Raw genomic sequence first — 25,819 nt, 5'->3', positions numbered from 1 at the left:
TCCCACGGCCAAAGGCGCAGGTGCAGCCAGCCTCACTGGAGCCCACGTTTTGCTTTCATAGAACTTGGTTGGACGGGCGCCAGCAAGGCCGTCTCCCCTGGACATCACGTGACGTGAGGAGGTGACCTGCATTTGTTCTAAATCTACAGATTATTAGTTCAAAAACCTGGTCTTCTCTCAGTCCGACCAACGACCTGACTTTAGAGTCTAGCTGTCTCCCCAAATTCCTCCCTGAGGCAGGGCTTCTCCACTCCACCTTCCAAGGGAGGAGAAACCGGAAGGGGCGGGCCTTCCGCCCGGAAGCGGGGCGCCCTCCACTATGGCTTCTCGTGGCGTTGTTGGCGTTTTCCTCCTTGCTGCTCTCCCGCTCTTGTGTTTGGAGCTCCCGCGTGGGATCCCAGATCTGGGTAAGTGTTGGCTTTTCCCTCTTGGCGCTCATACCCAGGTGACGGTCCTGTGAACGTTGCGTAGAATTTCCGTTTCCCAGCCGCGTCCCCTCTAGGCAGCTTTGACTACGATTCCCAGGCTGCACCGCGCCTGCCTCCCTTTTCCGGCGCGGGTCCTTGGGGGGAGCGAGACTTCCGCCGCCTTGGTGAAGCCGACTCACCTTGGGGAGGCTGACTCCCTTTGGCGCCAAAAATCTCTCCAGATCTGGTGAGGTTTTGCGTGAAAGGGGACTGAGGCAGAAAGCACATGAACAAGCATATACACGGCTTTCAAATTGTGTTGAATGCTCAAGAGGAAATAAACAGGTTGATGTGATGTAGGCCTACTGAGGAATTTAAGCAGAGATTTAAATGATGATAGGAACCACCACTTTGAAAAGCCGGGAGAAAACATTCCAGACAAAGGAATTGTGATGTGTTGGAGGAAAAGGATGAAGAAAATTGAGGCTGGATCAAGGAGACTGACTTAAGAGGGAGATTGGCTCAAGATAGAAACATTCATTTAGCCCGTACTGTAAACCAAAGTCTAAGTGTTTATTCACTATCTCATCTAATCCGCTTTACAATCAGAGGGTGGGTACTATTATAATCCCTTTTTTACAGTTGAGGAAACTGAGATATAGGGAAGTTAAGGGACTTACCTAAGGTTTTAAAACAGGTCACTGGGTTCTGTGTGCAGAATGTTTTGTAAGGAAGCTGCATCTTAGGCTTCTGAAGTAGGGAAGTCGTGATGATTGTTTGATGGTTGGCCTGACTAGGATAACAGAGGAGGTGAAATGTGCACAGATTTGGGATATTAGCCAACTAGGATTTGTTGATGGATTAATGATTGGCGTGAGGGAAAGGAGAGATTCAAGGATGGCTCCTACATGTGGAGTTGAACAACCGCAAGTCGTTGGTGGTGCCAGTGATAAAGGAAAAACTGAAAGGAAACTGGTGGACCAGTGGAGAATCAGTTCATTTTTGGACATATTATTGATCAGTTTACATGTCTGTTTCCCTCTTTAAACTCAGTCCTAAAATTAGAGACTGAGATGAAACCGAGCTTTGTATATTTCTTCTCTTTCTCCCCACCCCCAAGAAGTCAGGTACCCAGAATGTTGCTTGAAATAAGAAATTAAAATAAAATGCTTTTCAAAAAATCTACAGAGATTCTCCAGAAGTCTCAAGCAGTATTGGAATCTAACAAGACCTTTATCCAAATGATATACAGAAATGTTAAACTCACACTTATTCTAGAATTTACCTGCTCCCTTACCTTAAAGAATTCACCCTTACTCTGCTCATCTAGAATATTCTACTTTTGCACTAATATTTGAGTCACTAGTCGATGAGAAAGTGTTTACTCAGGGTTGCAGAAGGAGATCTGTTCACATGATCAGCTCTGACCACAGGGGAACATACTTCCTGAGAGCAGAGACCCCTCCTCCCCCTCCTCCCCTTCCTCCCCTCCTCTCCCTCCTCCCTCTCCTCCCCTCCTCCCCTCCTCCCCTCCTCTCCCTTCTCCCCTCCTCCTCCTCCTATTGAATTAAAAGGGAAGAGGAGTGTTCATTCACCTGGGCTATATTTTTGGACATGCATTGAAAAATGATTCCTGTCTTTTTCTACTCTGTAAAAGCCTTCATTGCTGATACATTTTTACTTGTACTTAAGCTAAATACTTTAATGCTGGTTCCTCACGTTTGTTATCCTTTGAAGTGCCCTGCATATGGGCTCTTGAGAATACCGTATAAACAAAGCAAAACAAAACACCTCAACTTACTTTTAAAAATTTTTAATTGAGAGGTGCACACGTTAATCTAGTTCTTTTGTATTCACATATGACATTTGAAATTGCTTGCTTGCTAGAACAAAAAGCAATATATGGAACATAAATCCTATAACACAACCGTTTCTCTAAATACCAACACTCTAGGTGTCAAATTACTTTTGAAATGACCACAGTTACCTGAGATTTAATCATGTGTCATATTGAGCAATACCTGAATCAGTAGTAATGCTGGCAAAGGTTGGAAGGGCTGTAATGCAAAAGAAAAAAAAAAAACTTCGCTAAACAACTTTAAACTACTTTTTTTTTTATTTTATTTTTTTTTATTTTTTATTTTTTGCAGTACGCGGGCCTCTCACTGTTGTGACCTCTCCCGTTGTGGAGCACAGGCTCCGGAAGCGCAGGCCCAGCGGCCATGGCTCACGGGCCCAGCTGTTCCTCAGCATGTGAGATCTTCCCAGACCGGGGCACAAACCCGGGTCCCCTGCATCAGCAGGCGGACTCTCAGCCACTGCGCCACCAGGGAAGCCCTAAACTACTTTTTTTTTTAAAAAAAGGATTATATATATATATATATATGTTTTCAGTTAAAAATTAAGTCTGTATATATAATTCCTTCTTTAATTTTCAGTTAATTGGCTAACTGCCAGCCCTCATCACGTTGGTAAGATGGTTCCTCTGTACGTCTGTCTGGTAACTTTTGAGAATTATAAAACAAAACTAAAAATTCCTGGAGGGTAGAAACCATTTTTTATCCTACTTTATATCTACACTCCCTCACCATTTGGCAAGTTGTATTACACAAAGTAGGTACTTGTTACATTTCTGCTGATTAATTTTCATCTTGGTTCTTAAGGTAATACAAAACCAAATTTTTTACTTTTTTTCTAGGCAAACATGTATCTAGTAATTTTATTTACATATGATAGAATAAATATTGAGAAATAGAGAAGTACAGAGTTGCATAATTTAACTGTCAGAAATAAGAATTTGCTGTTTCAGTGAGAGTGACTATTTTTAAATAGAAGTAGAATTTGATAAGATGATACCATCACAATTTAATTCCCAATTATGTGGATAATTTTCTTCCCTTCTCTGGGAAGAAGGGAAACCAGAATTTATGCATTATTGATAGTCATATATTTATAATGTAGCCAATCACTCGAATTCTACTTATATTCCTGAGACATAAGATGTTCTAGAATCATTTTCTGAAAACTTGCTCTGGTAATGACAGTCATTATGAATTTTGGCACCCAAAGGAGACTATATGAAAAATTTTAAGACAGTTGCATACCTTAACTTTTACTGTAGTTTTCCAGTACAAATGATCTTCTAATGTGTTAATACCTAGTATCAAGAAAAATGTTTTGAATTTTAATTGTATTTTTCTTTAACCTTTATAAGGAATCAAAGATCTAATTTTGCTGTGTGGCCGGATTTTCTTACTGCTTACTCTCCTTACATTAATTATTTCTGTGACTACCTCATGGGTTAACTCGTTTAAATCTTCCCAAGTTTATCTGAAAGGTAAGTTTATTGTTTATGCTACCCTTTTATACTTTTCTACCGAAATTTCTTTCCTTTATTTATTCTAGAACTTTGCACAATAAGAATCATTTTACCATTCATTTGTGCTGTGTAATTTCAAGGTAGAGTAATCATTACAACTTTAGTTACAACTTTGGATAGGCTATAAATCCCAATATTTTTATGAGAAATTATACTTTTTTCTTGTATATACATTTGAAACTATAGCATTTCTGCACATTTGCTAATTTTAAATTGTCTGTGTGTTTGTGCAGCTTAACTGCTGTTTGGTACGTACAGCTTGTAAACTGTTCTACAAATGGTAACTATCTATCGTTAAGATTAAGAGTTAAAGATAATTTATTTTTCATTCCATTCTGGCAGTTTTTATTTACTCACTTATATCGTATGTATAGTTAAGTGCTCTTAATTTTAGGAAACCATGCTTGTTCTTATTTTTGTTTTGTTTTGTGGTAAGTAAAAGTTTGTGTTAGAAGCCTTTTAAAACAATATTGTAGTGACTTCCCTGGTGGCGCATTGGTTAAGAATCCGCCTGCCAATGCAAAGGACACGGGTTCGAGCCCTGGTCCGGGAAGATCCCACATGCCATGGAGCAACTAAGCCTGTGTGCCACAACTACTGAGCCCGCGTGCCTAGAGCCCATGCACCGCAACAAAGAGTAGCCCCCACTCACTGCAACTAGAGAAAGCCTGCATGCAGCAACGAAGACCCAACACAGCCAAAAATAAATAAGTAAATAAATTTATTTAAAAAACAAAACAAAAAACAATATTGTAGTTCACCTCAGAACAGATGAATCCTGAAACTAATGTATACATTCTTATATCCTATTAGAAAGAAGCTTGCCAATAGTGAATTTGGTGCATTATGTTCTGTTTTACTGTTTATTTATTTATTTAAATTTTATTTATTTATTTATGGCTGCATTGGGTCTTCGTTGCTGCACGCGGGCTTTCTCTAGTTGCGGTGAGCAGGGCTACTCTTTGTTGCGGTACACGGGCTTCTCATTGCAGTGGCTTCTCTTGTTGTGGAGCCCAGGTTCTAGACGCACGGGCTTTGGTAGCTGTGGCACGGGCTCAGTAGTTGTGGCTCGCGGGCTCTAGAGCGCAGGCTCAGTAGTTGTGGCACACGGGCTTAGTTGCTCCGTGGCATGTGGGATCTTCCTGGACCAGGGCATGAACCCGTGTTCCCTGGATTGGCAGGTGGATTCTTAACCACTGTGCCACCAGCGAAGCCCCATCGTTATTCTTGAAGGCTCCTCACCAAAACTGTAACACACAATACATGTCAGAGAATTTTTGTTTTCAGAATAGACCTTTTCTTACAGAAAGAAATTTCTTGCAGATTTCCTTGTTTCAACTGTCTGTGTGTATCTCGTTTTCATTATTTGAAAAATACAGTCTGTTTTTTGAAGGCTTTTCTCTCCCAAAATGTGGAGATCTACAGAAGATTTTCAGAGAAAATAACATTCAACATACTGATACTTGGGAATTAAAAAGTACTTATATGTTTTGATGTCTTAGAAGAAGAAGAGAAGAATGAGAAAAGGCAAAAACTTGTGAGGAAAAAACAGCAAGAGGCACAGGGTGAAAAGGTAAAGCATACGTTTCAGAGAGTATATAAAGAGAATACAAAAATGTCTGGGGCATTTTAAATTTAGGTCTGTTGCTTTATGTGTTTGTGTTCAGATTTTTTTATTATTGAGGTCAAATTCTCATGACATGACCATCTTAAAGTGTATAATTCAGTGGCAGTTAGAATATTCACAATGTTGTGCAACCACTACCCCTGTCTAGTTCCAAAACATTTTCTTCACTGCAGGAGAAAACCCCATACCCACTGAACATTTATTTCCCCATTCTCCACTCCTTCCATCCTCTGGCAACCAACAATCTGCTTTCTGTTTGTATGGATGTATCTATTCTGAATATTTCATACAAGTGGAATCATATAACATGTGACCTTTTGTGTCTGGCTTCTTTCACTTGCATAATGTGTTCTGGGGTTCATCCATATAGCATATATCAGTACTTCTTTCCTTTTTATGGCTGAGTCATATTCCATTGTATGGACAGATCAGAATTTGTTTATCTGTTCACTGATAGACATTTAGGTTGTTTTCACCTTTTGGCTACTGTGAATCGTGCTGCTGTGAATATTTTTGTGCAAGTATTTGAATACCTGTTTTCAATTCTTTGGGGTATATACATAGAAATGGGATTGCTAGGTCATATGGTAATTCTATATTTTAACTTTCTGAGGAATTGCTAAACTATTTTCCACAGTGGCTATACCATTTTGTATGCCCACCAGCAGTTTCTGAGTGTCCCAGTTTCTCTGCATCCTCACCAACATTTATTATTTCCACCCCTCACCCCCCCAGTACTCATCATAATGTATACGAAGTGGTATCACATTGTGGTTTTGATTTGTATTTCCCTATTGACTAATGATGTTGAAATCCTTTTCAAGTGCTTGTTGGACATTTGTATATCTTCTCTGGAGAAATGTCTGTTTAAGTTCTTTGCCTGTTTTTAAATTGGGTTGTTTGTCTTTCTGTTATTGAATTATAGGAGTTCTTTATATATTCTGGATACTAAACTCTTATCAGATATCTGATTTGTGAGTATTATCTCCCATTCTGTGGATTGCTTTTCACTTTTTTGTTATTGTCCTTTGATGCACAAAAATGTTTTTAGTTTTGATGAAGTCTAGTTATCTATTATTTTTGTTGTTGCTCACGCTTTTGGTGTCATATCTAAGAATCCATTGCCAAATCCAAAGTCATGAAAATTTACCCCTATATTTTCTTCCAAGAGTGTATAGTTTTAGTTTTTATATTTAGGTTATTAACCTACTTTGAGTTAGCTTTTGTGTATGGTGTGAGATGAGAATCCAATTTCATTCTTTTTCATGTGGATATCTAGTTGTCCCAACAGCATTTGTTAAAGAAACTATTCTTTCCCCATTGAGTAGTGTTGGCACCCTTGTTGAAAATCAGTTGGCCATAGATATATGGGTTTATTTCTGGGCCCTCACTTCTATTCCATTGCTTTATCTATATATATCTATCCTTGTGCCAGTACCATACTATTTTAATTACTGTAGTTTTTTAGTAAGTTTTGAAATTGGGAAGTGTGAGTCATCCCACTTTGTTTTTCTTTTTCAGTATTGTTTTGGCTGTTGAGGCCCCTTGCAATTCCATATGAATTTGAGGATTGGCCTTTCCATTTCTGCAAAAAAGGGCTTTGGGATTTTGAGAAGGATTGCATTTAAATCTGGAGATTTTTTTGGGTAGTACTGACATTTTAATGATATTAAGTCTTCTTTGCTGCGAGGAGTATTGACATCTTAATTCTTGCAATCCATAACCATGCAATATCTTTCCATTTATTTCTGTCTTTAATTTCTTCCAACAATGTTTTGTAGTTTTCAGTGTACATAGCTTTCACCTTCTTGGCTAAATTTATTCCTAAGTATTTTATTCCTTTGGTTGCTATTATAAATGCAATTGTTTTCTTAATTTTCTTTTTTGATTTTTCATTACTAGTGTATAGAAACACAAATGATTTTTGTGTGTTGATCTTGTGTGCAGCAATTTTACTTATTTTTTTATTAGCGCTAGTGGTTTTTGTGTGTGGATTCTTTGGGATTTTTAATGTATAAGATCGTATCATTTGAGAATAGGGATAGTTTTACTTCGTCATTTCCAAAAGCAATGTCATTTATTTCTTTTTCTTGCCTTATCACTCTGGCTAAAACTTTAAACAGTGTTGAATAGGAGTGATGAAAGTAGGCATCCTTGTCTTATTCCTGATCTTAGAAAACTTTTAATCTTTCACTATTGAGTATGATGTTAACTATGGATTTTTTCCTAGATGCTTGTTATGTTGAGCAAGTTCCCTTCTATTCCTTGTTTCTAAATAGTTTCATCATGAAAGAGTGTTGAATTTTGTCAGACGCTTTTTCTTCATCAATTCAGGTGATCATGTGGTTTTTTCCCCCCTTTTGTGTTATTAATATGTATTACATTAATTGATTTTATTATGTTGAAGTATCTTGCATTTTTGAGATAAATTACACTTGGCATTGGTATATACTCCTTTCAATAAGCTGTTGGATCAGTTTGCTAGTATTTTGTTTAGGATTTTTGCATCTGTATTCATAAGGGATATTGGTCTTTAATTTACTTGTAGTGTCTTTGCCTTGCATTGGTATCAGGATAATGTTGAGCTCATGGAATGAGTTAGGAACTGTTCTCACCTCGTCTGTTTTTTGGAAGAGTTTGAGAAGGATTGGTGCTAATTCTTCTTTAAAGGTTTTATAGAATTTAGTGGTGAAACCATCTGGTCCTGGACTTTTCTTTGCTGGGAGGTTTTTTTTTTTTTTTTTTTTGTGGTACACGGGCCTCTCACTGCTGTGGCCTCTCCCGTTGCGGAGCAGAGGCTCTGGACACGCAGGCTCAGCGGCCATGGCTCACGGGTTCAGCTGTTCCGCGGCATGTGGGATCTTCCCAGACCGGGACACGAACTCATGTCCCCTGCATCGGCAGGTGGACTCTCAACCACTGCGCCACCAGGGAAGCCCCTGTTGGGAGGTTTTTAACTACTGACACAGTCTTATGTTAGGTCTGTTGAGAGTTCCTATTTCATGTTGAGTCAGTTAGTTTAGGTAATTGTGTGTTTCTCAGAATTTGTCCATTTCATCTTGGTTATCTAATTTGATGGCATACAATTGTACATCTTTATAATCCTTTTTATTGCTGTAATGTTGATAGTAATTTCCCCACATTCATTTCTGATTTTAGTTGTCTTCTCTTAGTCCAGTTAAAGTTTTCTGGAATTTGTTGATCGTTTTAAAGAAACAATTTTTGGTTTCATTGGTTCTGTTGTTTTTCTATTCTATTCTCTGTTTATCTCTTCCTTATTATTTGCTGCTGTGTGCTAGCTTTGGGTTTAATTTGTTCTTTTTCAAGATTTTTAAGGTGTAAAGTTAATGATTTGATATCTTTTCTTCTTCTTTAATTAGATATTTATAGCTGTAACTTTACCTCTGAGCACCGCTTTTGCTACATCCCATCCAAGTTTGGTTTTGCTAGCTAGGAATTGCATTTACCATGGATGATTATCTAACAGGTAGCATTTGGGCAGTTGCCAGATTGATGATTGACCTTTGTAAAAGAGGAGACTCATTGTGGACTTTTACCTAAATATTAAAAACATAAACCCTTTACAAAGGCCTAGGTACAAAGGCATTAAAATTTTGACATCTACCACTTGTTTTTCTGGTGAGCAAATTATTCCTTTTTTAAGTAAACAAGTGAAGGCTGAAAAAAGATCCCAAGAGTAAAAGCCTATATATTTGTTAGGGGGTGGGAGTAGTTACTGTTTAATACATTTGTAACTACCCTGATCTGAATTCAGTAGCAAGGAAAGTGTCCTTGCGAGATCTTTTGTTAAGAAGTTCTCTTGTAAATATTTGAGCTTCTAATGTTTAATGTTATTTCCTGTGGAAGTTACTATTCATTTTTAAAGATTTGCATGTGAGATGGATTAGTTAACTATAATTCCATCTATATGCCAATTATATACTAATTGGCATCTGTAATTCCTGAGGGTTCGGAAAAAAAGTTGGGATTCTTCTGTTTGGCAAAAGTCTAAAAACTTTAACCCTCTGTCTTCTCTCTTTGGACAAAGGGAAACTAATAAATCAGTATCTCGCAGTGTATCTATGTACATGGTGAAGTGCCCAGCCTGGGCAGACATGTGCCTGGTGATGCATAACACTTTTGAGTCTTTGGATTCTAAAAAGGTGATATTTCTCCTCAGACACATGATTGATAGTTTGATTTGGTATAGAATTACAGGTTGAAAATCATTAGAATTCTGAAGTATTGCACCATTATCCTCAAAATTCCAGTGTGGTTTTTCAGGTTCCCTTTTTCTGTTTGTTAGTTCTAGTCTCCATTTTTCGCGTCGGAGGCTTTCCTTAATCATCTGGTAATTCTTGGCTCCGTCCTTTCAGTTTAAGAATCGTACACTAAAAGCTAACTGATGGTGTAAGTATTTGTAAAATTTCATCAAGCTTTGTGTTTTACTTCAAAGAAAAAGGAAGATCAAGCTAATTGGAATTTCTGTGTATGGGAGCAAAGCTTGATGGGTTGTCTGCTGATATAGGGTAGACACCAATTTAACTGTAGGGTTACTGAGGAGTAAGTTAGCTTTGTCAGTATCTCTGGGTTTCTCTTTTGCAATTCACCTCTTCTAGACAATGCATCTCCATTCTCCCAAGTTGGGCGGGGTGTGGGGGGGCGGGGGAGGCTCTTAAGGCCTGGCTGCCAGCAATCTGAGTCAAGTTGGGAAGGGCTGGGGAGTGTCACCTTCCAGTGGGTGCATTTTCATGTGCTCTTTCTGTTTTAGTTTGCATTCCTGCCCTCCACTAGGCCTGGATCTGTGACTCAGCAGCCTTTCTGGTTCATATTCCCAGAGAATAAACCTTCATGCCTGGATGTGTGGTAGAGTAGTGGGTCTGGGGGTCCAATAACTCTTTTATAATTTTCCCCTGTTTTCTTTAAGAAACTCAGATGCAAGGAATTGGAATAGTCCTAATCCTTGGTTCAGTACAAACTCATTGTGAGACAGGCTGGGACCTGGGACCCTTTACTGCAGTTCTTGCCCCTGGACAAAGCAACAGAATACAAAGAAACTATAAGGGACTAAACATAACAGCATGCCTGTGCAGTGGGACAAATTATGAACAATAAGATACAAAAAGGCCAAAATCCAACTGCGCCTCCTGAGGTGCCAGGAGCAGAAGCGGGGCACGGCTCGTGACCCCTGCACACAGCACCACCATGGGGGTGGGCAGTCCACCTAAGCGCCCCTCCAGGCCTCGCCTCGCCCTATTTAAGGGACCAGCTCACCCCCCCTGCCCCAGGGAGTGAGCAAGGGAACCTGCTACTTGTTCCCGCTCCCAGGTGCTGCAGCAGGAGTCCCAGTAAAACGTTGCCTGAATTTCTCACCTGGCTTCTTACCAACTCTGTTGATTAGAGTCCCAGAGCTCAGGTTGGTAACACTTGGCTGATGCATGGTTTCCTCCGACACCCCCAATATTAGCTCTGCCCCTCACCGTGTCCCCGCCAGGGAACCTGGTGTCTCTCTTCCTGAGCTGTTCCAGTTTGTGGCGTGCACGGCTGGCTTCCTGTTGCTGTCATCCTTTGCAAGCACCTAGGTTGCAGTTTTCTCGCTCAGATCAGTTATCATTCCTCTATCTGTCCTTACATGTAGTGGTTTGGGGGTTATAGTGTTTCTCTGTTTTTCATTGGTGATGGAATTAGGGTTTCTGTTTCTTGTTCCCTTGGTTGTTTTGGGGTGATTTTTCAAGAGGCAGGGGAGGCAGAAATAATTTCACTCTGTCATCTTAAAACCAGAATCTCCATGTCTTTTGAGTCTAAAAATATTTTCTACTTTACCATGATCGAGCAACATTTAATTAATGCTCTTCCAAACCAGTTCATGCCTTAGGCATCATGCCGTGAGCAAACAGCTTTGGGTTTAAGTTCCTGGAAGTCAAAGGCCTTGTCCTCTACATCTTTGTATTCCAGCCCCTCGTAAATTTTCTGTTGCATTGAAAACACATTAAAGGATATATAGGTACACTGCCATACAAGCAGAAGTGTAGAACATTTGTTTTTATTTGCATTAAACACGAATGCAAATTTTTAGAGAGTGATGCAGAAGTGGAGGATGTTGCTTTTTTGGCAAAATTGAATTAGTGTGAAAACACCGTTTCTTACTTGGTTCTTATTTACAACATTATAGACGATGTAAATAAGATCTTAGGAATGTTAATGTATAGTTACACCATCTAATTTGTGTTTTTTGGAACAGGCCAGCAGATACATAGAGAATGTTCTAAAACCACACCGGGAAATGAAATTGAAAAAGCTGGAAGAACGCTTTTATCGTATGACGGGTGAAACCTGGAAGTTAAGCCATGGTCATAAACTTGGGGTTAGAAAATATTATAGTTTGAATTCTGCTACTGCTTATATTTTCTTTAGCATGTATTGATTTTTAAAAAATTACAAATGATTAGTCCAGTCTATTTTTTAGGAGTCTTTATTTATAATGATTGTATATCAGTTTTTATTTAGCATATTAGTATGTCACATGTGTTTAAGTGGTTTTTGATGTCTAAAGAGTATATAACTTAGATTCTCGAAAAGCTCTAACAGAAGGCAGTCTTTGAGAAAACTGTTGACCAAATCACATCTTTCATTTGAGGGAATTCAGATCTCTAAGGTATTATAAGCTCTCATAATATTCATCATGTTTAGCTTTGTTTTTTTAAAGCCAAATTGACCTTTGACTCTTTTTTCCTTTGGCATTGAGTATGAATTTTGTCATTTGCTAATGGATATTTACAATGTTAAGTTTTCTTACAGAGAAAAAAAGGCTATTCATAAAGGAATTCGGTTTTAGAACTGGCCGCAGACTTTTTGTGTAAGATCCTTTCTGTCCCAAAGACATTTTTGGTTTTTTTGTTTTGTTTTCTTTTGCTTTCTGTTTATACTGCACCTTTCACCATTTTGTAAAGAAAATGATCCAGTAGAGGTAAACAGGATTCTGACAGTGAAGCAGAGTGTTTGTGTTCATTTCATAATGGTAAATATGTCATAAAACAATCAAGCGTGGGTAATAAAATTAATGTGAAAGACGGCAACATAAAATGCAACTACTCTATGTAGTGACTTCACTTCTGAGTTGCATTTGTCTTCTGTTAGTTTTGTATGTTAGACATTGACAGCCTGACCTTAGCCTGCCACGTTTCTTTCTGAAACGGTCACGGTGTGAATTAGTCATTCTGCCCCTTGCTTTTAGGCTATGTCTCCATGGTACTACTAGTATATATTTTAACCTAATTAATGGAGACAAAAGAAAGTCAGGGAGCGAGCAGACTGTTGGTGTTATGACCTGAGACTCTAGGAAGGAAAGTGTACCCATTGCTGATCTAGCCCCTAGTTTTGCAGTGAGGTGGCTTAAGTTTGGCCAGTTAATTGTTCAGGATCAATATCTCAATATTTTTTTTTTTTTTTTTTTTTTGCGGTACGCGGGCCTCTCACTGCTGTGGTCTCTCCCGTTGCGGAGCACAGGCTCCGGACGTGCAGGCTCAGCGGCCGTGGCTCACGGGCCCAGCCGCTCCGCGGCATGTGGGATCTTCCCGGACTGGGGCATGAACCCGTGTCCCCTGCACCGGCAGGCAGACTCTCAACCACTGCGCCACCAGGGAAGCCCTAGTATCAATATCTCTTAACTCCCATGCCCCATGCTCCTTCCAACAAATTCTCTTAGGATAAAGGAATGGGGTAAACAGCCCACCAAAATGGTGCCCATTTTTAGTTTGATAAAGAGAACTTTTCAAAGGTCAGTACATATAGAAGAAAGGCATTATTGAACTAATAAGTATATATTTGAGACTTTGACATTTAAGTGAATTATCTTGCTAAGGAAAAGGTTTTAATAGATAATAAAAAGTAATCTTTAAGATTTCTGGAATAAAATCCTATCCCTCCTAAAGTGATTAATTCAAATGGAAGATCAAAGTTTGAATTTGAGAGCTAAAAGATATTTATATATAACAAGATACTAGGGCCACACGCAGCTATGGAAGTATTGCCTGGTCACGTGCATAGACCTGTGTTTTTACACACATGTTCTGTTTTCACAGCCTTTTAAAGACACAGTCTCTTGCACTGCTTTGCTTCCTTTACTGCAGGGAGGAAAGGATATTCAGGCTTTCTTCTTTCTTCTTACTGAAAAACTTAGGGGTCAATTAAAATGGAATGGTCCCTCTCAGCCTTGTACTATCAGAGGGAGCCCCAGAGCTGGATCAGGGTGGTTTCTATGAGACGTTAGTTAAGTTCCATGTTTTTTTGGTCTAAGGAGATAATGCTTTAAATTTCTGGGTCTAATAATGACTTAATTATATTTTTTTTACTGAAGTGCCATCAGGGTAAAAGAAATAACCATTGTGAATAGAATAAAGTCGATAGAGAACATCTCTTTAGAACTTGTCTTGTTTTTGACCAGGGTGATGAAGATTTGGTGCTTGAAAGTGAGAGTCAGACATCTTCTGAAACATCAAACAGAGAAGCAGCAAAGAGACGGAACTTGCCTAAGCCTGTAACCAAAGTTTCACCACCCGCTGAACAGCCCACGCAGAAGGAGGTTCATTACTTAATGCCTGCTCACTGAGCTGTATCCGCGTGCAGTAAGAGTATTGTTCTGTGGGTGAAAGTGTTACACTGAGGGAAGATTAGGACTGGCTTTTAATCCAGATGGTGTCTCCATCTGGATTCATTAAGCCTCAGCTTCATTAAGAATCACTTTTCCTGTTTAATATTAATGTTCTGAGCCAAACTTTAGAAGGAATCTAGGAAGATAAATGGTGATAAATTTAGAAAATAGTTCTTTTTGAGGAAGTAATTAAATTATATAGAAATGAAAAATATTATGTTTACGAAGGGAAATATTCCTATGGGTAGGTAAGACACAATGACATCATATTTAGTGAGTGGCTCGTATTATTAACATGAGTGTATCCCTGTTCTCAGCGGCCCTTCTAGGGAATGAGTTAGCAACTGTTCACTTTGGAACGATGCCCAGGTTTATCAGTCCTTTTTTTCTTTCAAATCTTTAATCCCTAAGTTGACTATGATTTGGAGCTGGTTGAGGTTGAAATAAGTCTGTTTTTATTGAGTCTTAGGGAAAGCTAGTAGGCTATCCAGTCCCTAAAAGTAGTTTCTAACATATTGCTTTTCAGTCTGAGGTTTCCTGGTCCCTTCATGGAGCTTGAGAGTAAGAATCAGATCATTGAACTATGTCTAACATTTAGTCCATAGGACTAATTAAAATTTCAAGATTCTTTGCTTTTTGTTAATAGCACAGATTATCTCATGCTGATGGTAACCTTCGGTTGACTGTCACATACGCTTTTTACACCAAAGAAAAACAAATGGTTTACTTAATAAATGCAGTTAATGTTTGTTAGACAAAATGTTATAAAACATGGAATCTATGGTATTAAAAAATAAAAAGCATCCCTGGAGGGGAGGTGAAATTGTTCATAACAAGTGTTTTAATGAGAGAAAATGGTCCGTACATCTGTTTTTTTAATAGATTAACAGAAATAGGGAATCATGAGTAAATCATGAAAGCAACCAAAGTGAATGGTGGTTATCCAGTTCCCTAGAAGATGCTGGTGAAGAAAAATAAATATGCACTCATCTTACTGTGTTTATGTATGAACCAAAATAATTGGGGGTCTTATTGAACTTAATTAATATTTACCCTCTGTTTCTGTAAGTAGTACATTTTTGTATGATGTCTTGGAACATCATAAACATGGAGTTCTTTAAATGTGTATAGATTGGTAGCTATCGTCTCAAATCCTGCTTTTATGGTCTACTGTTAGCACAAAGTTGCTTATCCAAAAATGTTTATTAAGTGAGTCTCATTCTCACTGTAAATGTTTTATAAATATATATTAAAAGAAAATATTTCATTAAGGATAGATATGTCCAAACACTGTATCGAAAGGAACTCTTCATGTTGAGATTATTTTTTTCTTCTTCAGACTGTTTACATTCCTGTTACTAAATACTTATTTTTTTTAGGTTCTTGATTTACCTGAGGAACCTCCTGAAATAGCTGAAGAAGTAAGCTTATTTTTTTTCTCTTTGAAAATTAAATATATTTTCTATTTTCTTTAATATCAAGTAAGTACATTTTATCTAAATTTGGGTTTAGATGGGAATTCCCTGGTGGTCCAGTGGTTAGGACTCGGCACTTTCACTGCTGGGGCCTGGGTTTGATCCCTGATCGGGGAACTAAGTTCCCACAGGCCGTGAGGTGTGGCCAAAAAATAAATGAATAAATTTGGGTTTAGAGAGGAGAGACAGCACAGTGCTTATGTGACTGCACTATGATTAGATCTTGTTTTGAATATGGGGTAATATCAAACTCCTCATCGCGAGTCCTAGTTTGGAAGCCTGCTGTCTGCCGAGCTTGTGTTTCAAAGCCCTCCCACTTCATCAGGCAGAGATAGGATACTTGGGCTTTTCCAAAACTTTAGGTCAGCAAATGAGTTACCTGTTAAAACAGAATCAAAATAGGCAGATGACTTCAAATTGTAGTTTTCCCTTAAAGAGAAAATGAAGAATGCAGCTACTTTGTAGGTGTTAGAATTGAAGGCTGGTTTGGTGCTTGCACAGCGGGGTTGGACTGAGCTCCCCCCCCTGCATTGAGCTGCCCTCTGCCCAACTTTGTCATAATCTATGCTGCCTTCCTGCGGTTGCCCAGGTCAGTTTCAGACAGTCTCCAATGTATGGGAACACGTGTCTTTAAAACCACGAAGTGGCTTAGGCAAAGGAGAGCTGGATGGTTTTCCATTTCCTGAGGCTCAGCAACTGTTACACTCCCTGAAAACCATTTTTGAGCTAGCCATGAAAGCCATAGGAGGGTCTCTTTTTTGTCAACACATTTGCAACATTTAAGTTTTGTATTTTGGATGTCTGAGGAAAATCTGAAAGTCATACAGAAATAGAGACAATGAAGTGTGCGATCAATCCTCAGGAGAATCACAGTCCCCGGGAGAAACTCAATTTAAGGAAAAACCAAACGTCTAATTCCTCCCTGTTACACCCATCAAATCCATACCCATGACATGTTTGTCCTGAGCCTCCTGCACCCTCACCTCTCCTTAAGCTCTGGGTTGGTATCCATAATAAACACTTACAATACAGGAGTGATTAAGTACAGCTCAGGTTGACAGGGAACACCTTTTAAGAAGTTACTGGGGCTTTAAAGCACGTGATGTTACTCCTGCAGGACAGCAGTCTGTCACCAAAGGTGATGATAGACATTCAGGTTGTCAGTGAATCCTTTGAAATTGTACCTTTTTGTGATTATAGGTAGAAGGACAGTGTTCTTCAGAATCTCAGGTCTGTGCCCTTTTAGGAGACCTCAAGAGACCTCCACCCAGAGGCATTTGATGTTGCTCTCCTCTTTATAAGAGTTATTCATAATTATTCCACTTTGTTTCTTTTCTACCCTTTTCCCATACTGGGTAGATGACATTTTGTGCTACACTTTGTAAAGTGTATGTCAGAGTAATGGAGTTTTAGAGCTGGAATGAACCTAAATGAGATCTCATCCCGTCTCCTCACTTGAAGCTGAAGCCGTAGGCAGGAGTTTCCGAGGTCCCTGCTGGGAGAGCCCTGGGCCTCTGGCTATGCCAGAACTTTGTCTTTATTTTCGCTAGGAGCAGTACTATCCCTGTTTTCTTCTCCCTGCTCCTGTTTGCTCTTCCTCTGGCTCTGCTCTGATTTTTGGTCCTCTTTGCTCTTTTCTTGGTTAATAAAGTCAACAAAATTAAGGTAAATAATTGTTACCTGAAAATCACATGTTAAATGTAGGCACCGTATATATAGTATATATATAGTTAAATGCACTGTATATATATAGTATTAATGAGGTACAAGCAACTTTATATTATGTAATGAAGCTTTATGAAGAGTGCTGCTAATATATAGTTGATACTGGGTGATACTTTTACAGTGTATTCTACACTAATCAAGAAAAGCAAATAAGTATTGGAAGATTTTGATTCTATTAGAATCATCATTGGGCAAGGCATTTTCCACCTGTGCAGTTGCTGCTGCTCATAGATTTCTAAGAATTCAAAGCATAAATTCCTAATTCCCGCTAACCATTCACCAGCCATTAGGTTTACCTCCTTGGATGACTCTCAGTGTCCCAGTCCCTCTTTCAATAACGCTCCTGTTCTCATTGACCTTGTTATCCTACTCTTGATCTAATGACCTGTTTCTGGGCAGTTAGCCTGGTCCCTCTGGACATCTGCCTGGCTTTTCCCCTCCCTTGTGGTTGACTGTTTCCTAATAGTGAAAGTAGACCTTAAGTGTGGAGTGTCATCATCATCATCAAAGTTAAAAACAAGAAAAAGAAAGCATTCTAGTTTGGGGAGTGTGCCTTTCTAACCCATCCTTCAGTCTATCACCCTAAAGAAGTGTTTTCAAAGTTAAAAAGGCACACTTGGAGTAGGCAATGAGTGCTTTGCCACAGTTACCCAAGATTTTAGGATGTTTGTAAGTCATGTAGTCATATTGTTTCTGGCTTTCTGCAAAGTACCATTTTGTATGTGGCCAACTTTGCAACTTTGCTCTGTTATCATAATCATGATATATCATCATACATAAAGCTTGCCCTGGGGCTTCCCTGGTGGCGCAGTGGTTGAGGGTCCGCCTGCCGATGCAGGGGACGTGGGTTCGTGCCCCGGTCCGGGGGGATCCCACATGCCGTGGAGCGGCTGGGCCCGTGAACCATAGCCGCTGAGCCTGCGCGTCCGGAGCCCGTGCTCCGCAATGGGAGAGGCCACAGCAGTGAGAGGCCCAAGTACCGCAAAAAAAAAAAAAAAAGCTTGCCCCATCATAACTAATATATTTTAATCCTCAAGCTACACAACTATTTCATGAGTCCATATGTAGAAGAATAATTTCACTTTTAGGAATACTGGAGGTTATAATTTTCAGGAAATTCTCTATTTCCTTATTAGTTAGGCCCATTAAATGTGTGGTGTCACCCACAGAATAGAGGGACATTTTTTTTTTTAAATTTCTATTGGAGTATAGTTGATTTACAATGTTGTGTTAGTTTCAGGTGTACAGCAAAGTGAATCAGTTATACATATATCTACTCTTTTTTTAGATTCTTTTCCTGTATAGGCCATTGAGACATCTTTTTTTTTAATATATGAATTTTATTTTTTTATACAGTAGGTTCTTATTAGTTACCTATTTTATACACATCAGTGTATACATGTCAATCCCAATCTCCCAATTCATCACACCACCATCCCCACCCCCCTGCCACTTTCCCCCCTTGGTGTCCATACGTTTGTTCTCTGTGTCTCTATTTCTGCCTTGCAAACCAATTCATCTGTACCATTTTTCTAGATTTCACACATAAGTGATATTATACAATATTTATTTTTCTCTTTCTGACTTACTTCACTCCGTATGATGGTCTCTAGGTGCATCCATGTTCCTGCAAGTGACCCAATTTCTTTCCTTTTTATGGCTGAGTAATATTCCATTGTATATATGTACCACATCTTCTTTATCCATTCGTCTGTCTATGGGCATTTAGGTTGCTTCCATGACCTGGCTATTGTAAATAGTGCTGCAATGAACATTGGGGTACATGTGTCTTTTTGAATTACGGTTTTCTGTGGGTGTATGCCCAGTAGTGGGATGCTGGGTCATATGGTAATTCTGTTTTTAGTTTTTTTTAAAATATGGAACGCTTCATGAATTTGCGTGTCATCCTTGCGCAGGGGCCATGCTTATCTTCTCTGTATTGTTCCAATTTTAGTATATGTGCTGCCGAAGCGGGCACTATTTTTAGTTTTTTAAGGAACCTCCATAATGTTCTCCATAGTGGCTGTGAGGGACATCTTTATAATTCTTTGTTGCTCGGGAAGGGACTAACATTCATTTTAAAGGTTATCAGAACAGAATGAAGTTTTCACTGTGTGTGTGTGTGTGTGTGTGTGTGTGTGTGTGTGTGTGTGTGTGTGTGTGTGTGTGTGTGTGTGTGTGTGTGTGTGTGTGTGTGTGTAGTAGCTGTGGCTCTATAATAATGAGCCATATGAGAAAATTCCTGTTATAGTGGAAGCCTGCTTGGACTTAGGAGCAGACTAATAGATGAGTGAACTAATGGCTAACATGAATTTCTGATAAGGGAGTGGGGAATCTGAAACATAATGCAGTTCTTAAGCATTATACCCTGATTTTTTTAAGTGCCTGTTATGTATTTCATATTACAACTATCCTTGAGTTCTAAAATAATACAGTAAGATTTTTTTAAATGAGAGGGAGAATTAACTCATGGTAGTCTAGAATTCACAATAGAATAGTTACCATATGTTACTCTTCTACTTTTAAATTGAAAAGACAGTAAGTGTAGAATTTAGGATAATTTGAAAATAGTTTTGTAAATCATCATATTGTTACCATAATACCATAGCAACTATTTTCATTATTGTATGCTATCTTATTTCATTCTAAAGGGAACTACATTTTAATTATTGCTGCTACTTTTCATTTAGATTTCATTTAATAATCTGTGTTTGGGACAGTGATTTACTTTCCAATTTACACTGTGCCCCAGGCCTTTTACCCATTCATAGACCAGTCCACTAGACTGTCAGTAATCTTAGGAGAAATTGTACACCCACCTTTCACAGTAATTGTAATGACAGAACAGTAGCTGGGTTTCAAACAACGATTGTTCATTTCTCTTAAGTATTTAATCATAATAGAAAATGTTAACTCACTGTATTTTTTTTTTAATTAAAAAAAATTTTTTTTTGTTTTTTTGTGGTATGTGGGCCTCTCACTGCTGTGGCCTCTCCCGTTGCGGAGCACAGGCTCCGGACGCGCAGGCTTAGCGGCCATGGCTCACGGGCCCAGCCGCTCCACGGCACGTGGGATCCTCCCGGACCGGGGCACGAACCCGTGTCCCCTGCATCGGCAGGCAGACTCTCAACCACTGTGCCACCAGGGAAGTCCTGACTCACTGTATTTTAACCTTAGTTTTTCTTAAAGCATTTGGCTTTAAGTATCCTATCAGAGCATTAAAGTTTGAACAAAACCTCACTGTTAAAGTTAAGTTTTATTGTTTCTAAAAATAAGCATAATTGGCTTTTAATCAGTGATTGTTAGTTTGTGATTTCTTTGTTTTATTATAAAATTTTCTTTAGTAGAAGTAGTGACAGAGCTAAAGATTGCACTGATTTGGGTATGAGTCAAACACCTTACCTACTTGAATAGAAATATTTCTAACATGGCTTTCCTGAAGGGTGGTGGGTGCTGCTATAAAACCACCATTTCTGCAAACTGTGCTGCCAACAGAACTCCCAGGACAGTTGGGATAATGTTGACCATAGTAAAGGGTTTCCTAACGGTAAATAACGAGCATCAGAATTAATAACTAAATCGTCATCTTTTCTTGTTTTTAAGTTGAAGTATAGCTGATTTACAGTGTTGTGTTAGTTTCTGGTGTACAGGAAAGTCAGTCGGTTATACATATATACATGTATTCTTTTTCATATTTTCCGTATGGTTTATCACAGGATTTTTTTTTTTTCTGGCTTTATTTATTTATTTTTGGCTGAGTTGGGTCTTTGTTGCTGGGCGTGGGCTTTCTCTATTTGCAGCAAGCGGGGGTTACTCTTCGCTGCGGTACACAGGCTTCTCATTGCAGCAGCTTCTCTTGTTGCGTAGCATGGGCTCCAGGCGTGTGAGTTTCAGCAGTTGTGGCTTGCAGGCTCTAGAGCGCAGGCTCAGCAGCTGTGGCACACGGGCCCAGCTGCTCTGCGGCATGTGAGATCTTCCTGGACCAGGGATCGAACCCGTGTCCCCTGCATTGGCAGGCAGATTCTTAACCACTGCGCCACCAGGGAAGCCCTATCACAGGATATTGAATAGAGTTCCCTGTGCTATACAGTAGGACCTTGTTGTTTATCTCTTTTATGTAGAGTAGTTTGTATCTGCTAATCCCAAACTCCTAATTTATCCCTCCCCGTACCTGCTTTTCCTTTTGGTAACCATAAAGTTTGTTTTCTATGTCTGTGAGTCTGTTTCTGTTTCGTAAGTTCATTTGTATCATATTTAGATTCCACATACAAGTGATATCATATGGTATTTGTCTTTCTCACTCCACTTAGTGTGATAATCTCTCGGTCCCTCTCACTCTTTTCTTCTTAGAGTGTCCTTTAATATATTAGCACGTTGCAAGCTCTTTTTAGCTGTTTAACTCTTTTATCAGAGGAAAGATGGTGGGGAAACTCAACATGTAAAATGGACAAAGCTGCTCCCAGGAGGAGGGTCTCCTGCAGCCCCAGCAACCAGGACTGGCTCCAGGCTTGTCTCTCATTTGCGCACGTGTTGTAGGCATGGAGCACAGCCTACAGTGTTGGAGTGAAAAGGGTAGCTTTTTGTTTCCTTCCAGTCTAGTGTTAGTGAAAAGGGTAGCTTTTTGTTTCCTTCCAGTCTAGTGTTGGTCTTGTCTGCAGACTCTGAGGTGGCCCTGGATCTTCTTGGTTTGGTAGGTCACTTTCAGAGCCCAGCTGCAGTGTTGATGTTGTCTGGCAGACAGAAGCCTTGCGTCTCGGTGTCCTCTCTGGAAGGCTCTGTCACTGGTCTCCTCAATCAGTGGGAAGATGTTTTTCAGGTTTAGAAGAATTATTTCTGTGTTTAGGGTGAATTTTATCTGGACCTAAATTTTTGTGTACAACTCTCAGAGCTAAATTCCTACAAAACTCCATGTGAGCTCTTAGAACTGTGTACAGGTGTTTCGTAGGAGTAGTGGTTTTGGAATTGCAAAGAGCAGTGGTTGAAATTCTCATTTGAACATTTTTATTCCTCAGGTCGTGACTGTTGCTCTTCGATGTCCAAGTGGGCGTGTCCTGAGGAGAAGGTTTTTTAAGTCTTGCAGTTCACAGGTGAGGAGAATCATATTTGGAGAAATTTTTTTTTTTTTTTAAAGAAGATGTTGGGGGTAGGAGTTTAGTAATTTATTTTTTTATTTTTGCTGTGTTGGGTCTTCGTTTCTGTGCGAGGGCTTTCTCTAGTTGTGGCAAGCGGGGGCCACTCTTCATCGCGGTGCGTGGGCCTCTGACTATCGCGGCCTCTCTTGTTGCAGAGCACAGGCTCCAGATGCGCAGGCTCAGTAGTTGTGGCTCACAGGCCTAGTTGCTCCACGGCATGTGGGATCCTCCCAGACCAGGGCTCGAACCCGTGTCCCCTGCATTAGCAGGCAGACTCTCAACCACTGCACCACCAGGGAAGCCCTGGAGACACATTTGTGTTGAATTTGGCAATAGTTTATTCCCATGCAGGGAGGAGGTGTTTTCAATTGTCTGTACTCCCATCAGGTGAGGATAAATGGGATTTTTTTTCTTTTTAAATTTATTTTTTGGCTGTGTTGGGTCTCCGTTGCTGTGTGCGGGCTTTCTCTAGTTGCGGCGAGCAGGGGCTACTCTTTGTTGCGGTGCACAGGTTCCTCATTGTGGTGGCTTTTCTTGTTGTGGAGCATGGGCCCTAGAGCGCACAGGCTTCAGTAGTTGTGGTGCATGGGCTCAGTAGTTGTGGCTCGTGGGCTCTAGAGTGCAGGCTCGGTAGTTGTGGCACACGGGCTTAGTTGCTCCGCAGCATGTGGGATCTTCCCGGACCAGGGCTCGAACCTGTGTCTCCTGCATTGGCAGGCAGATTCTTAACCACAGGGCCACCAGGGAAGTCCTGGTAAATGGGATTTATATGTACTCTACGTGGAAGAAATTTGGAGAATTAGGTATGCTGAGCCTTCTTGAACTGTGATTTTTGCATTCAGATTTTTTTCAGTTCTTTTATTTTATTTGTTTTTTGTTTTAATTACATTTTCACAGCTTGGTGGGTAAGATGCTTTCAGAGCTTTTGGAAGCAGGTGGTATTAACTTTGTTCTTATTATCCCTGATGGATTATTAACGTAAACCCCATTGCTTGTATGTAGTTTTCAGGTCATTCTTTAAAGCTTATTTCTTTTTGTTCTAACAGACTTCTTTTTTTCTTTTGAAAACAATACTGTGTTCACTAGCAATAATTTGAAAAATATAGAAAAGTAGAAAGAAATTTTAATCTGCAGTCTGGCACCAAAGCCAATTACTAATATTTGGGTGTATTTCTACTTTTAAGTGCATTTGAACATATTATGTGTGTGTTAAAAATTTCTGTTATTATTTAACTAATTTTCTGTCCTTACTGTTGCATTTAACCTTCTATGTCAAGAATACTATAAACCATAATAGAAAATACTGACAGATTTGACTACATAAAAATTTTTAAATTCTATAAAGTTCATCAAGTTAAAAATTTGGAAAAGTTATTTTTTTCTATAAGGAGCTTATACAAATCAAGGAAAAGAAATATCTTAGTGGGCTTCCCTGGTGGCGCAGTGGTTAAGAATCCACCTGCCAATGCAGGGGACACAGGTTCGAGCCCTGGTCTGGGAAGATCCCACATGCTGCGGAGCAACTAAGCCCGTGTGCCACAACTACTGAGCCCACGTGCCACAACTACTGAAGCTTGCACGCTAGAGCCCACGCTCCGCAACAAGAGAAGCTACTGCAACGAGAAGCCCGCGCATCGCAACAAAGAGTAGCCCCTGCTCACCACAACTAGAGAAAGCCCGCACGCGGCAACAAAGACCAAACACAGCCAAAAAAAAAAAAAAAAACCTCAGTGGAATGTTAGGCCTCACTTAGAATCAGAAAAATGCAGATTAAAATGGATACCGTTTTCTACCTCTCAAGTTGTCAAAGATCAAAAAGAATAGTACCCAGTTTGGGGCAGTGTGTGCAGAAAACAGGGATTCTTATTAATTGTTCATGTGAATGTAAGTCAGACCACTGTTCCTCTGGGATAATTTATCAGTATATATTTTAAAATACATCTTTTGGCCCAGTAATTCCATTTATGAGAACTTATTCTTTGGAAATAAGACAAATGGTCAAAGGTATAAGTGTTTATGGAAGGATTGGTTAAAAGAAGGCATATTCATGTATTGGAAAATTATGACACTCTATGACATAATACACATTTATTACGTGGAATATCAGTAGGTACATGGATGGTGGTAGAAGTCAGGGATTATCTATAATTGATACACCACCATCCTCTGAGGACATTCTGTCATTCAGCTTTCTTCCTAAAGCAACAAACCATCCTTTAGCAGGCATTATTTTTAGGCAATAATAAGTGGAAATTTGGACAATTACTAAGGGAATCTTCATGAAAGGAAATGTGATACGTTTATAGGGATGGCCCATTGAATATTGGGTTATCAAAAGGCAGAGTCTCTGGGTCGTGGACATGTCTGTTGTGACAGTGTCTGGGTGATTTCGATGTGGACTGTTGGCTTAGATTATAATCTAAATGACTTTTTTCCCAAATGCTAACCTTTTGTTCTTAACCTTTTTATTGGATAATCTTTCCATTCCTGTTTGGTTGGGGCTTTCCTAATTGTTAAATGCTTCTGCTGTCTGTAGGTGCCAGTAGTCCCTAGGCCTTCTCTGAAACAACAGGTATTAAAGGTCATTCATATCTCAAAATTCATGGCATGCTCTTTTCCTTTAAACTCTTGAAAGTTCCTTTGAAAGGTATGAAAGTTCTGTTTCATGACTCCTAGGGGCATGGTTTAACAATGAAAGAATCGTAAAATATTATGGTGATCTAGAGGGACACAATTTTGTACAGTATTTGATAACTAAGCTTTTTATCTTTTAGGTCTTGTTTGACTGGATGATGAAAATTGGGTACCACACATCCCTATACAGCCTTTCCACTTCCTTTCCCAGAAGGGCTCTGGAAGTGGAGAGAGGCTGGTCACTGCAGGACGTAGGAATAACTGTGGATACTGTACTCAACGTGGAAGAGAAAGAACAGAGCAACTAGTTAAGAAATGCGAACCACCTGTTCTCCGTGAAATCAGTTATGCCATGACCTTATAGGACAATAAAGGATTCACATTAAAATCATGCCATACCTTGATTGCACTCAAGGCAGTCAACACTTTAATGTTGGTCTCCATGGATCTATATGGACATAAAGGATTAGAAAAGGACTGCTCTCTGCATATAGTAATTTTTGGAGTGTGCCATCTTACAGTGTACCAAATGAGGACGAGATAGAAATATATACAGTAAGGTGCTCACTCATTTGTATTTTTGCTAGCTGATGCCATTTATCAGTTTCTGCCTCTTCCGTCTGTTTTGCCACATTGAACATTTCACAGTTCAGCCAAGCTCTTTAAAGTCTTATCGGCCAGAATGTTTTTTCTGCTGTAATTCTAGAAATTAAACTTTGAAGGCGTGTCAAAGCTCTTTTAAGGCTTTAAAGTTCTTTTTGATAGTAAACATTGTATGTACTAATGTTAA

The 25,819-nt window shown here is 39.4% G+C and overlaps 1 protein-coding gene and 1 non-coding gene across 4 annotated transcripts; one reads left to right on the top strand and one right to left on the bottom strand.

Annotated features, from left to right (window-relative positions):
- The first annotated feature begins 292 nt into the window (after positions 1-292).
- Positions 293-25,819, top strand: UBXN8 (UBX domain protein 8). 3 transcript variants are annotated; one of them, XM_060136654.1, is made up of 8 exons: positions 293-407; positions 3,622-3,744; positions 5,289-5,359; positions 11,655-11,777; positions 13,857-13,994; positions 15,443-15,484; positions 22,276-22,350; positions 25,170-25,819. In XM_060136654.1, exons 1-8 carry the CDS (start codon positions 320-322, stop codon positions 25,335-25,337), a joined length of 828 nt encoding a protein of 275 aa, XP_059992637.1. In that variant the 5' UTR covers positions 293-319; the 3' UTR covers positions 25,338-25,819. The 3 variants fall into 3 exon arrangements, with proteins under 3 accessions (XP_059992637.1, XP_059992638.1, XP_059992639.1); XM_060136655.1 differs by lacking the exon at positions 22,276-22,350; XM_060136656.1 differs by lacking the exon at positions 3,622-3,744 and having other exon boundaries at positions 296-407.
- LOC132512825 (U6 spliceosomal RNA) lies at positions 19,135-19,241 on the bottom strand. The gene has a single exon (XR_009538347.1). It is a non-coding gene; the product is annotated as a U6 spliceosomal RNA (small nuclear RNA).

The sequence above is a fragment of the Lagenorhynchus albirostris genome, chromosome 21, assembly GCF_949774975.1.
Source record: "Lagenorhynchus albirostris chromosome 21, mLagAlb1.1, whole genome shotgun sequence".
In the NCBI taxonomy this organism is placed as follows: Eukaryota; Metazoa; Chordata; class Mammalia; order Artiodactyla; family Delphinidae; genus Lagenorhynchus; species Lagenorhynchus albirostris.
The sequence above is the reverse complement of the archived record's forward strand: the minus strand, read 5'-3'. Positions and strand labels throughout refer to the sequence as shown.

What these genes read in the sequence shown, in the direction of transcription:
- UBXN8 (XM_060136654.1), top strand. Translation starts at nt 320, where the DNA reads ATGGCTTCTCGTGGCGTTGTTGGCGTTTTCCTCCTTGCTGCTCTCCCG. An exon ending in GCGTGGGATCCCAGATCTGG is followed by an intron (nt 408 to 3,621) that starts GTAAGTGTTGGC and finishes AACCTTTATAAG; the next exon opens with GAATCAAAGATCTAATTTTG. An exon ending in CTCCTGAAATAGCTGAAGAA is followed by an intron (nt 15,485 to 22,275) that starts GTAAGCTTATTT and finishes TTTATTCCTCAG; the next exon opens with GTCGTGACTGTTGCTCTTCG.